General features: G+C 38.2%; 1 protein-coding gene across 1 annotated transcript in view; it reads right to left on the bottom strand.

The window, feature by feature from the left end:
* Positions 1 to 17,869, bottom strand: part of LOC133564351 (transmembrane protease serine 3-like) — a 45,275-nt gene that overhangs the window by 16,037 nt on the left and 11,369 nt on the right. The window contains 3 exon segments of the mRNA XM_061918586.1: positions 7,048 to 7,231; positions 12,195 to 12,241; positions 15,368 to 15,487. Of these exon segments, the coding sequence (XP_061774570.1) occupies positions 7,048 to 7,231; positions 12,195 to 12,241; positions 15,368 to 15,487 (351 nt within the window).

Here is a 17,869-nt window from a genome sequence, read left to right as displayed (position 1 = left end):
GCCGTTTTACTGCCGTGTGGCAGGAAAACAATTAAGATGTGTAGTTAAACATGTCAAAAATATTTTGCACCAGTATAGATCTGCCACTTATGGCTAATATATGTAAAAATATAAATTTGTTTAAAAATTTGATGGATGCGACTTAAATACTGATGTGCTCTATAGCCCGGAAAATACAGTAGTCTCGTCAAAGCTCCTAAAGTGCATGGATGGCCCTGTTCATGAAACAGTAAGCCACGCTAGAGCACTAAAACACCCGAAAGAGTTTATGGTTGTAAAAGGCTTATGTAGTTTTTTATTTATTTATTTGGGGTGCACAATCAATATCGAGTAAATCATTATGAAGTCTATATAAGAAATTAGGTTAAAAAATAGTTTAGAGAAAAAAAATAATAATAAAAAATGTCAAATAAGTGAGATTAACTGCACTGTGGTGTAGGTGGTTTAGGGTGAGCAAGTCAAGTGCTCCTTTTCAAACTCCAGCTTCGCTCAGTGTAAACATACATTTGGGACTGATTCATTACTTTACAGACGGACATTTTGCATGCTACTTGCATTGTACGTTCTGCAAACATTCCACAAGGAGGGACAAAAAACATCAAACTCCAATGCATCAAACCTAATAATTTCAAGTGGTAATAAACGTGCTTTCCAAAAACGCATGGCTATAATTGCGAAATACCTTTCTAAAGGGTTTCGGTTAATAATTAAATATCACAATTGAGACTTCAAAAAGTGATTAAACTCGTTATTAGCCAACTTTGATAAAGGCAGCAAAAAATACTTTGCAGAGCAGACATATAGTGTATAATATTACATTCAACTCATTTTCCAATACGTATATTAAAAGTATAATTATTTTACTATGAAAATAAATTAGGAAAGTGCAATTGTGAAAAAATTTGGGACTTTACCCAACTCCCAAAATGAGGACTTTTTAAGAATGGACTCAGGTAGCTGCAAACCTGCTTTAAGCATCGTCTGTACCGACATGTTTACATAAATAACAATCACCATAAAGTCCTCGGAGCCTTCAGATGGTCAGCGAGTGGATATACACTTAAAAAACACTCAACCAGTGGTTAAAGGGCCGGGATTGGCACAATATACAGCCTCAACCACCTGAAACCACCTCAAAGCCCACCGCAAAGAAACATGTCACATATACTCTTGACCCGGTTCGGTGGACCTGAAACGTTCCATGCCTACTTATATAAATTTACTTAGTCTTTGTTTTGAATAAAAAAATATATGTATAACATTTCTTTAACCGTTGTGCTTTTATTACCTTAAAAAAAAAATTGGTGAAAACATTTTTTTTTTCTTTTTACATTACAGCAGGACTATTCAACTGATGCCGGCCCACCAAAACTTTTATTTGGGCCCGCCAAACATCACCAAAATAGGTTTGATGAAACTTGGGTTGCTCTTGTATGCATTCATCCTGCCCCCTGATCCCAACCTCCCCTCTCAGAGGGCAACAGCTAAACATATATGTCACAATAAGGTGGCAGTGGAGGAGTAGAAGATGGTACTATCGACCCTGAAAAAAATCTAAATAAATCATGGTTGTGTTATTTTTGGTTGTTTAAAGGCCTACTGAAACCCACTACTACCGACCACGCAGTCTGATAGTTTATATATCAATGATGAAATATTAACATTGCAACACATGCCAATACGGCCGGTTTAGTTTACTAAATTATAATTTTAAATTTCCCGCGGAGTTTCTTGTTGAAAACGTCGCGGAATGATTACGCGTATGATGACGCGTGTTTGTGACGTCTCGGGTTGTAGCGGACATATTAGCCCAGCACCACACACAGATAAAAGTCGTCTCTTTTCATCGCATAATTACACAGTAATTTAGACATCTGTGTTCCTGAATCTTTTGCAATTTGTTCAATTAATAATGGAGACTATAAAGAATAATTCTGTTGGTGGAAAGCGGTGAATTGCAGCTGCCTTTAGCACCGAAACACAGCCGGTGTTTCTTTGTGTGTTGTGAAGCATTAACACAGAGCGGTCAAGCGAACATGTTTCTCTACGTCAACCAGCAAGTTTTTGGATGGGAAAAGTGTGATATTAAGTCGGCTCTTACCGGAGACTTCAGTGGATTATGCGACCTCCTCCTGCAGCTCAAAAAGGCAGCTGTGATCTTGGCTCCTCGGCTACTCTCAGAGACACTGGCGTTCACCACAGCCATCCGACTTTCAGGTATGACTTTACAATCTCACTAAAAAACTATTAAAACAATAAACAGATAAGGGATCTTCCAGAATTATTCTAGTAAATGTGTCTAATTACATCTGAAACGGTCCAACTGCCGCCACCTGGAGGCGTCGCCTTTTCTTTTTTTTCTTTGTTTTTGTGCTTCACTCTAACTTTCCTCATCAATGAATCTTTCATCTTCACTCAAATTAATGGGGAAATTGTCGCTTTCTTGGTCCGAATAGCTCTTGCTGCTGGTGGCTATGATTATAAACAATGTGAGGATGTGAGGGGCCCTATAACCCGTGACGTCACGCGCACATCGTCTGCTACTTCCGGTACAGGCAAGGCTTTTTTATTAGCGACCAAAAGTTGCGAACTTTATCGTGGATGTTCTCTACTAAATACTTTCAGCAAAAATATTGCAATATCGCGAAATTATCTAGTATGACACATAGAATGGACCTGCTATCCCCGTTTAAATAAGAAAATCTCATTTCAGTAGGCCTTTGAAAGAGCTATATGTAAAAATGTGTCTAGAATAGGTACTGCAATCATGGTCAAGATTCTGTAGTACCCCACACCCCTCATCCCTGACTGAGGTTGCCAGATACGCAGCCGAATCCAGCTCGATCGACTGGGCAAGGAACTTCAAAATTCCACTGCCTCTTAGTAGGGGTTGAGGGGCTATTCAATAGCTGAATAGACAAGCGTTTTTTCAATAACAAAACCACAAAACCCAAAACCAGTGAAGTTGGCACGTTGTGTAAATTGTGAATAAAAACAGAATAGAATGATTTGCAAATCGTTTTCAACCTATATTCAATTTAATAGACTGCAAAGACAAGATACTTAACGTTCGAACTGAAAAAATGTGTTATGTTTTGCAAATATTAGCTCATTTGAAATTTGATGCCTGCGACATGTTTAAAAAAAGCTGGCACAAGTGACAAAAACGTCTGAGTAAGTTGAGGAATGCTCATCAAATACTGACTTGGAACGTCCCACAGGTGAACAGGCTAATTGAGAACAGGTGGGTGCCATGAGTAGGTATAAAAGCAGCTTCCATGAAATGCTCAGTCATTCACAAACAAGGATGGGGCGAGGGTCACCACTTTGTGAACAAATGCGTGAGCAAATTGTCGAACAGTTTAACAGTTTAATATTTCTCAAAGAGCTCTTACAAGGAATTTAGGGATTTCACCATCTAAGGTCTGTAATACTATCGAAAGGTTCAGAAAATCTGGAGAAATCACTGCACGTAACATTGAATGACCGTGACCTTGGATCCCTCATGCGGTACTGCATCGAAAAATCAACATCAGTGTGTAAAGGACATCACCACATGGAATCAGGAACACTTCATAAAACCACTGTCAGTAAATACAGTTTGTCGCTACATGTGTAAGTGCAAGTTACAACTCTACTATGCAAAGCGAAAGCTGTTTATCAACAACACCCAAAAACGCCACCGGCTTCGCTAGGCCCGAGCTCATCAAAGTTGGACTGATGCCAAGTGGAAAAGTGTTCTGTGGTCTGACAAGTCCACATTTCAAATTGTTTTTGGAAACTATGGACGTCGTGTCCACCAGACCAAAGAGGCAAATAACCATCTGGATATAGGCACAAAGTTCAAAAGCCAGTATCTGTGATGGTATGGGGGTGTAGTTGTGCCCAAGGCATGGGTAACTTACACATCTGTGAAGGCACCATTAATGCTGAACGGTATATACAGGTTTAGGAGCAACATATGTTGCCATCCAAGCAAGGTTAATTATGGACACTCCTGCTTATTTCAGCAAAACAATGCCAGGCCACATGTTACAACAGCGTGGCTTCATTGTAAAAGAGTGCGGGTACTAGACTGGCCTGCCTGTAGTCCAGACCTGTCTCCCATTGAAAATGTGTGGCACATTATGAAGCGTAAAATACGACTTGCTTGAACAACTTAAGCTGTACATCAAGCAAAAATGGGATAGAATTCCACCTGAAAAGCTTGAAAAAATGGTCTCCTCAGTTCACAAACATTTACTGAGTGTTGTTAAAAGGAAAGGCCATGTGACACAGTGGTAAGAAAATGCCCCTGTGCCAACTTTTTGGCGATGCGTTGCTGCCATTAAATTTAAGTTAATGTTTATTTGCAAAAAAATTTAATTTCTCTGTTAAAACATTAAATATCTTGTCTTTGCAGTATATTTAACTGAATATAAGTTGAAAATGATTTGCAAATCATTGTATTCTGTTTTTATTTATGAATTACACAATGTGCAAACGTCACTGTTTTGGGTTTTGTATAACCAAAACATTTTACACAGAAATTAGGTTATTTTTAGGAAGAAGTATGCCATGCCTGCGTACAATATCACAACAAAGGGCAATCATATGGTTATTATCAGCATTATCAGAAAACAAAGACTAAAACAAACTACAACCAACGCTAGCAATGGTTATACTGGTGAAAATAATTAGCGCATGCTTAGCAGACTGATGTACGCCCAAAACTAAAGAGACATTTTACCAAGGTATGCTTAAAGAGTAATGTTTCAAAAGTTTCAGATTGCCACATAACTTGGTACATGTAGTCCACAATATGCAAACACGAATGAGAAATTATTTGTGGTTTGGCTGTCTCCATTAATTTCACATTGCCATGATAGCCGTGCTAAGGTTGGAATCCATTTACTCAGCGTATCAGCATATTGAAAACAAAATGGGCACTGACACTACCCATATCCACAGTTTTTATTTGTCGAAAATATATTTTGCACTGTCCATTGGATGACACATCGACATACAGGCTAACGGGCATATATTTGCGCTGTTAGCCTGTATGTCGATGTGTCATTGACCGGGCTAGCATGCTAAGCATTTGTTGCACCAATATACTAAATTTGTTAGAGAAGATCATAGACTGTATTGGACAATATAGTTTACATAAGAAATGTCCATTTCCACAAGTAATTAAAAAAAACAAAAACGTAAATGCCCCACTTACCTATCAAGGAGGAAATTAGCAAGTTTGGCGTCAGATAAAAAAATCTTCTCCACCTTCAATCATCTCCATCTTTTAAAGGCATCCCTGATACAAATCCTCCTTTTGTTCCTGGCTTTGTCATGAATACGTTGAGAATCATAACAACGCCTTTTAGATTTACTAAGTTCTGACATGTTTAGTAACTTTGCCAGTGGCAGTAGCTCGACGAAGTTGGCGGTGCGTAACTGGCAACTTGGATGTGACACACCCACGGACTTTCGAATTGGTTAAAACGGTGGAGTGCAGGACATGGAAATGAAAACAATAACAAGATTTTGGGGCTGTAACACTAATTTTCAAATAAACATATCACTGAACTACTGTCATCAGTTATAGAGGAATTAGAAAAGAACATGATTTATTAATGTCTTTTGACATATCAGTGCCAGTTAATGATGACTTGACATGCAATAATTACATATGGCTCCTTTAATTCTGGCAATTAAAACTGGTTAAATACATGTGACGCTAAATTTGACCAGCAGAGGGTGATAACTGTGTTGAGCCACAATGTTTGCTTTGTGTATTAATTAAGCTAAACCTTCTATCTTATTTACGTAACATACACAATGGACCTTATTTATGTAAAATACACAATAGACGTTATACTTTTGTACTGTTTATATTGTCAGTGTTACAAACCTAAATAAAGGAGGACGTATTAAGAAACAAAACTTGTGAGCAAAACGCATGACTGCCGTTTTGCTACCCCGAGATGCAAGAACCAGGAGAGCTGAGAGCAGGTAAGAGGATTTTAATTATCATCAAAACAAAAAAAACAAGAAACAGTCCTGCAACAAAAGTTCCAAACATTGAATTATCTTCGAGTAGTGAGGAGTGCTCGAGTGAAAACATAAGTAGACATCTGTTGATTGGCAGCTGGTGTGGACCGGCTGCCAATCAACGGCAGGAGAGGAGAAAATAGTGCTCCGCAGAACAAACAGGAAATATAACAAAATAAGAGCACTGACGGGAAGTAAATACAAAAACAAGGAAAACCAACCGAAATGAAGTGACAGATCGTCACAAAACTGAGAAGAAAAAAATAATTCAAAAGAAGGAACATCAATAATCAACAAAACTGAAGCATGTTTCTTTATGCTGTTAACTATCTGTCTATCTAGGTGCACAAGCTGGAAACGTGACTAGCGAGGGCAGAATAATTAATTTATTGTCAGTGCAGTGTGAAAGCTGATATGTTTACTGTGCAATTAAGTAAACACAGTCTCAAAGGCCTATAACCTGCGGAGGCACTTTCCAAAGAAATATTAAAATGTTGATGGCCGGCTCCTGAGCCCTTGGGCTCTTGAAAGTGCGGCCCTCTTCATTATGTAGTTGAATAGCCTTCCATTACACTGATGGATATGGAGCGGGAATAACATGAGACTTCTGCTACAAATTGCACAAATGGGTGTGTGCCCCGGGTTTTATAAGTTTGAACATCTTTGTACTAACATACATTTGGGGTTCCTGGCATACACAGACTTTTACTCAGAATCCTACTCACGGTTTTAGACATGAGAAACCTGGTCTGCCAGAGAGTAGAGAGACCGAGCGGGAAGGATAAGTCTTGATAACTTAGCAAATATTTAGACCGATCCAGACTGTCCATCCGTCCATGTTCCGCCGCTAGTCCCTCCCGGGGTTGCGGGGGTGCTGGAACCCATCCCAGACTGTCCTTTTAAATAATCCGACTAGTGACAACTCTAGCGACTTTGTGCGGGGAAGCTCTTTTGGACACTCTGACATGAAATCTTGTTTTGACTTGTCGGTATGTGGGAAATGATGAATGACGGACTCACCCGAATAAACAGTGCGCTGCTGTGACAATCCAAAATGAAGACACGATGGCGCCGCCACAGCGGTGCACTTTGTTGAAATGGAGGCTAACCTGCCAGGGGAACTGACCAGGCCTTGAGAGGTGTCCTCCAACAATTTGAACCGAGTGCTTAACACGAGGCTTGTATTTCGGTCTGACGCCACACTCTGAGGACAGAATCGTAGAGGGAGACATGTTATAGATTAGATCCAAGTATTGCTTCATGTGAAAATAAAGTTGTTAAAGTCAAACCCTGGTGACTGTACTAAATTTATTTAGAAAATGCTCTGTCCCTTGGTCTTCTGGCCGGCTTGGACAGGACTCTCTTGCTCACTGAGTTGTTGAATGTGCTAACGATCTTACTTAAAGGCCTACTGAAATGAGATTTTGTTATTGAAAAGGGGATAGCAGGTCCATTCTATGTGTCATACTTGATCATTTCGCGATATTGCCGTATTTTTGCTGAAAGGATTTAGTAGAGAACATCGACGATAAAGTTCGCAACTTTTGGTCGCTAACAGAAAAGCCCTGCCTTTACCGGAAGTCGCAGAAGATGACGTCACCCGTTGATGGCTCCTCACATCCTCACATTGTTTTTAGTGGGAGCCTCCAACAAAAAGAGCTATTTAGACCGAGAAAACGACAATTTCCCCATTAATTTGAGCGAGGATGAAAGATTCATGTTTGAGGATATTGATAGCGACAGACTAGAAAAAAAATAAAAATCAGGTTAAAAAAAAAAAGCGATTGCATTGGGACGGATTCAGATGCTTTTAGACACATTTACTAGGATAATTCTGGGAAATCCCTTATCTTTCTATTGTGTTGCTAGTGTTTTAGTGAGTTTAATAGTACCTGATAGTCGGAAGGGTGTATCCACGGGTGTGTTGACGCCAGTGTCTGATGGAAGTCGACGGCAGCTGTACGGACGGCGCAAGCTCAGCTGATCTCCGGTAAGTGGCGACTTTTTACCACAATTTTCTTACCAAAAACTGCTGGTTGACATTTGGTCGGGATCCATGTTCACTTGACCGCTCTGATCCATAATAAAGTTTCACCTCTGGGAATTTTAAACAAGGAATCACCGTGTGTTTGCGTGGCTAAAGGCTAAAGCTTACCAACTCTATCTTTCAACTTTGACTTCTCCATTATTAATTGAACAAATTGCAAAAGATTCAGCAACACAGATGTCCAAAATACTGTGTAATTATGCGGTTAAAGCAGACGACTTTTAGCTGTGTGTGTGCGCAGCGCTAATATTTCCTAACAGTCCGTGACGTCACGCGTACACGTCAGCATTCCGCGACGTTTTCAACAGGACACTTCGCGGGAAATTTTAAATTGCAATTTAGTAAACTAAAAAGGCCGTATTGGCATGTGTTGCAATGTTAATATTTCATCATTGATATATAAACTATCAGACTGCGTGGTTGGTAGTAGTGGGTTTCAGTAGGCCTTTATTTAAAACACACACAATCTTACTTAAAACCTACACTTCATAACATTTGATAACCACAGTATATCAGGGGTGTCCGAGACAACTTTTTGCTCCTGATACCATGCCGTTATTCGAGCCTTGAGTATCGGCCTATAATACGAAATTAACAGGGATTGGCCACATATGCGGTCCTCTCCAAGGTTTCTCATAGTCACCATTGTCACCGACGTCCCACTGGGTGTGAGTTTTCCTTGCCCTTAAGTGGGCTCTACCGAGGATGTCGTTGTGGTTTGTGTTGTGGTTTGTACAGCCCTTTGAGACACTAGTGATTTAGGGCTATATAAATGATGTACATGACACTATGTACATGACTATGCACATGTTGACTCCAAGATTGTTCAAAACAGAAGGAGAAAATATCTATACACTATAGCCACATATAGACCTGTTTGATGCTTTGTAAAGTTACTGGGGATCAATTTTGGTTCAGATCAGGTAGAGGTTATGCTGAGCCATGATTTTATGGCAGTTTTAAAATTTAGTAGGGAAGTTCAAATGTTAAGGTCTGTTGGTAGTGCATTCTGTGTGGTGGGAAAATAGTAGATTGCTTTTTTTCCCATGAGAGTCTTGAATTGTGGGTCTGAGGAACTCCCTCTCATGAAGTACCTGTGAGCATCACATACTCTGGTGAAATAGTTCGACAAGGTTGAAGTGTTGTCATAATTGTTTTGTGCAACACATAGACAAGTTTTGTTACCGGATACTTTCTTACCCTCTTTTGCCTTGGAGACTTTGTATGTGTAATATGCAACTTGAATTATTTGATACTTGTTTATATTGAAACATAGGCTTTTATAGACTACTATATTGTTCAAGTAACGACACCTATTTCATATGTCTAGCTTATGTGCTATTGTGTGCTTAGCTGCTCTGTAGCTGCTAGCTTGTAGTAGCAGATAGTCCAGTGGTCCCCAACCACCGGGCCGCGGACCGCTACTGGTCTGCGGATCGATTGGTACCGGGCCGCACAAGAAATGAAAAAAAAAAAAATATATATATATATATATATATATATATATATGTATATATATATATATATATACATATATCTATATCTATATATATATATACATATATATATATATACATATATATATATTGTGCGCAGCAGCATTCGTGAGGGAGGTGAAGAGACGGAGACAGCGAGAGCGAGAGAGTTATGATAAACGTGCATGCGTCGCCAGGCTCTGCTTTTTACCCATAGATTTATTAGATTTTATTTTTTATTATCTATAGCAGGAGTGTCAAAAGTGTGCCCCGGAGGCCATTTGCAGCCCAAAGCTAATATTTTAAAGGCCCACTGCACATTCTAAAAATACTATTAAAATAAACAAAAACATAAACAAAAGTGAAATAAAAAAGCTTAAAGGCAAAATGTAATTTTAAAAAAGTTGCAATGTTGACTAATAAAACAAAGCTGTTTTTTTTTTAATTTCAAACTGCCATTGCTCAAAACATAATATTTAATCAAAATCAATGTTATTATGAATTATTGACATATCCAAGTTTCCGATTACTTCACATCAAATATTCCACTAAGAAAAATATTTTTGGTGGAATATTTTGCACATTTGGTAAATAAATAACCAAAAAAATGTATATTTTGTTGTTTTCTTACTGTACCGAAAATGAACCGAACCGTGACCTCTGAACCGAGGTACGTACCGAACCGAAATGTTTGTGTACTGTTACACCCTTGATATATATATATATATATATATATATATATATATATATATATATATATATATATATATATATATATATATATATATATATATGTATACACATATATACACAAAACCAGTGAAGTTAGCACATTGTGTAAATCTAAATAAAAACAGTGATTTACAAATCCTTTTCAAACTATATATTCAATTGAATAGATTGCAAAGACAAGATATTTACGTCCGAACTGGTAAACTTTATTTTTTGCAAATATTAGCTCATTTGGAATTTGATGCATGCAACATGTTTCAAAAAAGCTGGCACAAGTGGCGAAAAGACTGAGAACGTTGGGGAATGCTCATCAAACTTATTTGGAACATCCCACAGGTGAACAGGCTAAGTGGGAACAGGTGGGTGCCATGATTGGGTATAAAAGCAGCTTCCATGAAATGCTCAGGCATTCACAAACAAGGATGGTGCGAGGGTCACCACTTTGTGAACAAATTGTCAAACAGTTTAAGAACAACATTTTTCAACGAGCTATTGCAAGGAATTTATGGATTTCTAAGGTCTGTAATATCATCAAAAGTTTGAGAGAATCTGGATAAATCACTGCACGTAAGCAGCAAGGCAAATTAAATGCCCGTGACTTTATGTGTACCCACTCTTCCGCCCGATTGTAGCTGAGATAGGCATCAGCGCCCCCCGCGACCCCAAAGGGAATAAGCGGTAGAAAATGAATGGACTTTGGATGTCACAGGCGTTACTGCATCAAAAAGCGACATCAGTGTGTAAAGGGTATCACCACATGGGCTCAGGAACACTTCAGAAAACCACTGTCAGTAACTACAGTTGGTCGCTACATCTGTAAGTGCAAGTTAAAACTCTACTATTCAAAGCGAAAGCGATCAACAACTCCCAGAAAGGCCGCAGGCTTCGCTGGGCCCGAGCTCATCGAAGATGGACTGATGCAAAATGGAAAAGTGTTCTGTGGTCTGACGAGTCCACATTTCAAATTGTTTTTGGAAACTGTGGACGTTGTGTCCTCTGGACCAAAGAGGAAGAGAATCCATCCGGATTGTTATAGGCGCAAAGTTCAAAAGCCAGCATCTGTGATGGTATGGCAGTGGATTAGTGCCCAAGGCTTACGCATATGTACTTACACATGCTGAAAGATACATACAGGTTTTGGAGCAACATATGTTGCCATCCAAGCAACAACTTTTTCATGGACGCCCCTGCTTATTTCAGCAAGACAATTCCAAGCCACATTCTGCACGTTTTAAAACAGCGTGGCTTTGTAGTAAAGGAGTACGGGTACTGGACTGGCCTGCCTGTAGTCCAGACCTGTCTCCCATTGAAAATGTGTGGCGCATTATGAAGTGTAAAATACGACAGTGTTGAACAACTAAATCTGTACATCAAGCAAGATTGGGAAATAATTCCACCTGAAAAGCTTCATAGTATGGTCTCCTCAGTTCCCAAACGTATACTGAGTGCTGTTAAAAGGAAAGGCTATGTAATATATATACATATATATATATATATATATATATATATATATATATATATATATATATATATATACATATATATATATGTATATATATAAACACACATATATATATATATATATATATGTATATATATATACACACATATATACATGTATATATATATATATACACACACATATATACATTTATATATATATATAAATGTGTATATATATATATATATATATATATATATATATATATATATATATATATATATATATAATTTGATGTTTTGGCATTGTTTAACACAAGTATTCAACTTTGTTGAAGCTCTTTTGTTTTCAAACTTTCTGTAAACATTTCAAAATGGATAAAAAATATATTTGAGAAAAAACACGCTTTTTTTCTGTCAAAAATTCTCATGAAAATGTTTTTAAATTGGAACAAAGCCAACATTTTACTTACCCAGACATTTCAGCGTTGTCACATTTTTCGAGGTGCATTGGGGTTTACTGTGAAGAAACAAGACAATAGTGGAGTTTAGTGATGGATTATGAAACAGCAGGACATGACTATTTTTACTGTAATTTTTTTAATGTATTTCTGGTGAGTGCTATTGACTATGTGATCTGAAAAAGGGACCATAAAATCACATTACTTTTGGGGAAGTGAAATAGTAGTAGATCATATTACATATTTGGGTCCAATAGTACGTAGTTACAGGGGCAGTATCAGTAAAAAAACACAGAAAGGCAGTGGAACTATATCAATAAAACAGTTTTTCTATTCAATGATTCTATTTTATTTCCTACAATTGTTTAAACAAAACCAAATCAATAGAATGCAATAGGCTTATTTCCACTGCAGGAACCTTTACAGAAACTTTCCGATTTACCCGGGTCGATAAATTGTGTTTCGACCAAAAACTACCCGGTTAAATTTAGTTCTATCAGAACTACTTTTAACTGTCAACTTTGTCAATTCTACACATGTACAATACTTATAAGGAATCGAAATTACGTAGTTCTTAGTAAGGAACTGGGTTACCACAAGGCGTTGCCAAAATAATAATTACTACTTTAAAGCACTACTGAAACCCACTACTACCGACCACGCAGTCTGTTTATATACAGTATCAATAATTAAATATTAACATTGCAACACATGCCAATACGGCCTTTTTAGTTTGCTAAAGTGCAATTTAAAATTTCCCGTGAAGTGTCGTGTTGAAAACGTCGCGGTATGATGACGTGTATGATGACACGTGCGTTTGACGTCACCGGTTGTAGCGGACATTATTTTCCAGCCATATCCAAGCTATAAGTAGTCTGCTTTAATCGCATAATTACACAGTATTCTAGACATCTGTGTTGCTGAATCTTTTGCAATTTGTTCAATTAAAAATGGAGAAGTCAAAGTAGAAAGATGGAGGTTGGAAGCTTTTAGCCTTAAGCCACAAAAACACAGCTGGTGTTTCCTTGTTTAAAATTCCCGAAGATGAATCTTTATTATGGAACAGAGCGCTCAAGAAAACATGGATCCCGACTACATGTCAACCGGCAGTTTTCTGTGAGAAAATTGTGGTAATAAGTCGCCTCTTACCGGAGACATCAGCGGAGCTTCCGTCCTGCTGCAGCTGCCGTGACTTCCCTCAGAGACTCTGGCGTCAACAGACCCGTGGCCACACCCCTCTGACTTTCAGATACTATTTAATCTCACTAAAACACTAGCAACACAATAGGAAGATAAGGGATTTTCCAGAATTATCTTAGTAAATGTGTCTAATAACATCTGAATTGCTCCCACTGCCATCGCCTTTTTTTTTTCTAGTCCTTCACTCTAAATTCCTTCATCCATGAGTCTTTCATCCTTGCTCAAATTAATGGGGAAATTGTCGCTTTCTCCGTCCAAATCGCTCTAGCTGCTGCTGGCTGTGATTGTAAACAATCTGAGGATGTGAGGAGCCCTACAACCTGTGACGTCACGCGCACATTGTCTGCTACTTCCGGTAAAGGCAAGGCTTTTTTATTAGCGACCAAAAGTTGCGAATTTTATTGTCGATGTTCTCTACTAAATCCTTTCAGCAAAAATATGGCAATATTGCGAAATGATCAAGTATGACACAGTAGGCCTTTTAAGAAGATAAATTTGTCATAATGTTTTAGTGTTTTTCATATATATCATTTTTCTGAGTAATTTTACTTGATCGAGCCTTTTCAGCACTACAAAATAATGAAAGTTTGTACTTTTTGCTAATATCGTATTGGATTGATACCAGTATCGTATTGATCTGGGAGGTCTCAGTATGAATCTTTGTTTGGGCATTTCTGAGTGGAGTTTGCATGGTCTCTGGGTTTTCTCTGGGTTGGTCTAGCATTCCAAAACTATGTATGTTAGTTATGTTACTTGGAGACTCTCATAAAGGTTGTGAGTGTAGATTGTTGTTTGTCCTTATGTAGCCTGCAATGCATTTTTGCCCAAAGTCAGCTGGGATAGGCTCCAGCTTACCCGTGACCCTAATGAGGATAAGCGGTATAGGAAATGGATGAATGGACATTGTTTATTAATAAAAAATTAATCAATTAACCTGCTCAGTGGCCTTGTGGTTAGAGTGTCCGCCCTGAGATCGGTAGGTCGTGAGTTCAAACCCTGGCTGAGTCATACCAAAGACTATAAAAAAGGGACCCATTACCTCCCTGCTTGCCACTCAGCATCAAGGGTTGGAATTGGGGGTTAAATCACCAAAATGATTCTCGAGCGCGGCCATCGCTGTTGCTCACTGCTCCCCTCACCTCCCATGGGTTGGACGAGGGGAAGGGTCAAATGAAGAGGTACATTTGACCACAACAAGTGTGTGACTGTCAGTGGTACTAACTTTTTTATTTCGTAGTGTAGTTGTTTGCATTACTATTGTATTGTTTTTCATACAATATTTCTTATCGAAAAGTTTTTCCTTTTTAAAAGGCATGTTACGTGTACAAATGGTGATGTATTGGGAGAGCAAAACAGATTAAATTGAGTTGAATTAGTTTAAATGAGGGCTTCACTGTGGCAGAGGGGTTAGTGCGTCTGCCTCACAATACGAAGGTCCTGCAGTCCTGTGTTCAATTCCAGGCTGAGGATCTTTCTGTGTGGAGTTCGCATGTTCTCCCCGTGAACGCGTGGGTTCCCTCCGGGTACTCCGGCTTCCTCCCACCTCCAAAGACATGCACCTGGGGATAGGTTGATTGGCAACACTAAATGGGCCCTAGTGTGTGAATGTGAGTGTGAATGTTGTCTGTCTATCTGTGTTGGCCCTGCGATGAGGTGGCGACTTGTCCAGGGTGTACCCCGCCTTCCGCCCGATTGTAGCTGAGATAGGCGCCAGCGCCCCCCGCGACCCCGAAAGGGAATAAGCGGTAGAAAATGGATGGATGGATGGATAGTTTAAATGAGCGGAGCACTTTAGGATGTGAGTATTCTGAGTTACGAGCGTGGTCATGGAATGCAATGTGCGCCTCGTTTGGTCTACCACTGTGTTTGTTAAGAATGAAACTTTTCTCAAAACAAAAACCGACAATAGAGATTTGTTACATGATACATTGTCACTTTTTTATACTTTTACATAAAGCATACTTAAATTACTGTTTGACTTTTACCTGAAAGTTGCAGTGTTTTGGAGCTTCATGGTCAGGTTAGTGCTGAGGCTGATGGACACCAGATCGTACTGAAGATTCTGCTCGATGGAGGTCAGAGGGATGAACAACGACTCGACATAACTGCCAAAGACACATAAACATTCCAGTCGGAATGTTGAGTTTATTTTGAAATATGTGCTTTTTACTGTGACATTGATCACACCAGAAAGTGTGCCATTAACTCCGTAAACTTGCAAACACAGCCAGAAAAGTATTTACAGAGGTTCACTTTTTCCAATTTTTTTTAATGCTATAGCCTTATTCCAAAAAAATTAAGAAATTGATTTGTGTCCTCAAAATTCTGCACACGATACCGCATAATGAATGACAATGTGAAACATTTTTTGATGTAGGGATGGAGTGGCAAGAACTGGTATACTAGTCAGGATAGAGAAAAGATGAATGCAGCCATGTACAGAGACATCCTGGGTGAGAACCAACATTTCCTACCCAACCTAGTGGAGCTTGAGAGGTGCTGCAAAGAGGAATGGGCAAAACTGCCCAAAGAAAAGTGTGCCAAGCTTGTGGCATCGATTTCCAAAAGGCTTTAGGACAGTGGTTCTTAACCTGGGTTCGATCGAACCCTAGGGGTTCGGTGAGTTGGCCTCAGGGGTTCGGTGGAGCTTCGGCCGCGGAGGTCAAGACACACCCAACTCATTGTGAAAATAAAAACTTCTCCCTATCGTTATATTATGATTCCCCCAAACAATGTTCCCTCTAATTTCCATCTGATTTGCAGGTGTGTAATTTGTTGTGTTTTCATGCACTGTGTTGGTTTTGTTCTTTGAACAAGGTGATGCTCATGCATGGTTCATTTTGTGAGACCAGTAAAAAAACATAACTTTGTCCTGAATTTGGAAACAAAAAACATTTAATTTTTCACTAGAAAAGGGTTTGGTGAATGCGCATATGAAACCGCTGGGGTTTGGTACCTCACCACTGCTTTAGGATGTAACTGCTGCCAAATGTGCATTAACAAAGCCTATGAATACTTATGTGATTTTTTTGGTTTTTAATTTCTAATAAATTTGCAAAAAAAATAAAATAAATCTTTTTTACATTGTTATTATGGGGTATTGTGTGTATAATTTTCCGGGTGCTTTGTATGTCGTCAGGTTGCACTTATGCACACGTATTCAGAGGAATTGAGGTTGCTGTGTTACAGTCACAGATAAGTAGACCACTTAATGTCAAATACTTTTTTTTTTATTAATAACATTTTGGATAAAAGTTTTTTTATTTTTATTTTTTTAAAGGTAAATCATATGGGAAAAATCCTTGTAAATAAAAATAAAAAAAGCCATTCAAACGGATCAAAGCCATTTGGGTCCCCAGGAAATAAAATGTATACATGCGTGATAAAATTAACCGTAAAATATTTTTTTTTTACTAAGCTACGTTTCATGCATATTGATGTGATTGCATATTTAATAAACACCATTTAAAATAATTGTTTAAACTAATGGTGTCCTGATTTGATATTAATATCCGATATCAGGAAAAAAACAAGTATCGCATGATGTCAGCTTGCATCTAAAATCTCTGATACAATCAGTCTTGCAGCGTGTTCACTTGTGCAGGGTTGGAATTGGGGGTTAAATCACCATAAATGATTCCCAGGCGCGGCACCGCTGCTGCCCACTGCTCCCCTCACTTCCCAGGGGGTGATCAAGGGGATGGGTCAAATGCAGAGGACAAATTTCACCACACCTAGTGTGTGTGTGAGAATCATTGGTACTTTAACTTTAAAGTTGGACAGCCAGTTAACTTTTAAATGTCTTCAAATAAGCACACAATATTTTCTTCTAATTGAGTCAATTCCTTTACAAAAGGTAAACATGGTAGACCATAGACCAGTGGTTCTCAATCTTTTTTCAGTGATGTACCCCCTGTGAACATAATTTTTTAATTCAAGTACCCCCTAATCAGAGCAAAGCATTTTTGGTTGAAAAAAATAAATAAAGAAGTAAAATACAGCACTATGTCAAAATTTTCTGATTTTTTTAATTGTATAAGAGTGCAAAATATTGCTCATTTGTAGTGATCTTTCTTGAACTATTTGGAAAAAATATATATAAAAATAACTAAAAACTTGTTGAAAAATAAACAAGTGATTCAATCATAAATAAAGATTTGTACACATAGAAGTAATCATCAACTTAAAAGTGCTCTCTTTGGGGATTGTAATAGAGATCCGTCTGGATTCATCAACTTAATTGTAAACATTTTGTCACAAAAAAAGAAATCTTTAACATCAATATTTATGGAACATGTCCACAAAAAATCTATCTGTCAACACGGAATATTGCATTGTTGCATTTCTTTTCAGTTTATGAACTTGCATTCATATTTTGTTGAAGTAATATTCAATAAATATATTTAATAAGGTTTTTTGAATTGTTGCTGTTTTTAGAATATTTAAAAAAAAAAATCTCAAGTACCCCTTGGCATACCTTCAAGTAC

Source organism: Nerophis ophidion, linkage group LG13 (assembly GCF_033978795.1).
Source record: "Nerophis ophidion isolate RoL-2023_Sa linkage group LG13, RoL_Noph_v1.0, whole genome shotgun sequence".
Classification (NCBI taxonomy): domain Eukaryota; kingdom Metazoa; phylum Chordata; class Actinopteri; order Syngnathiformes; family Syngnathidae; genus Nerophis; species Nerophis ophidion.
The sequence above is the reverse complement of the archived record's forward strand: the minus strand, read 5'-3'. Positions and strand labels throughout refer to the sequence as shown.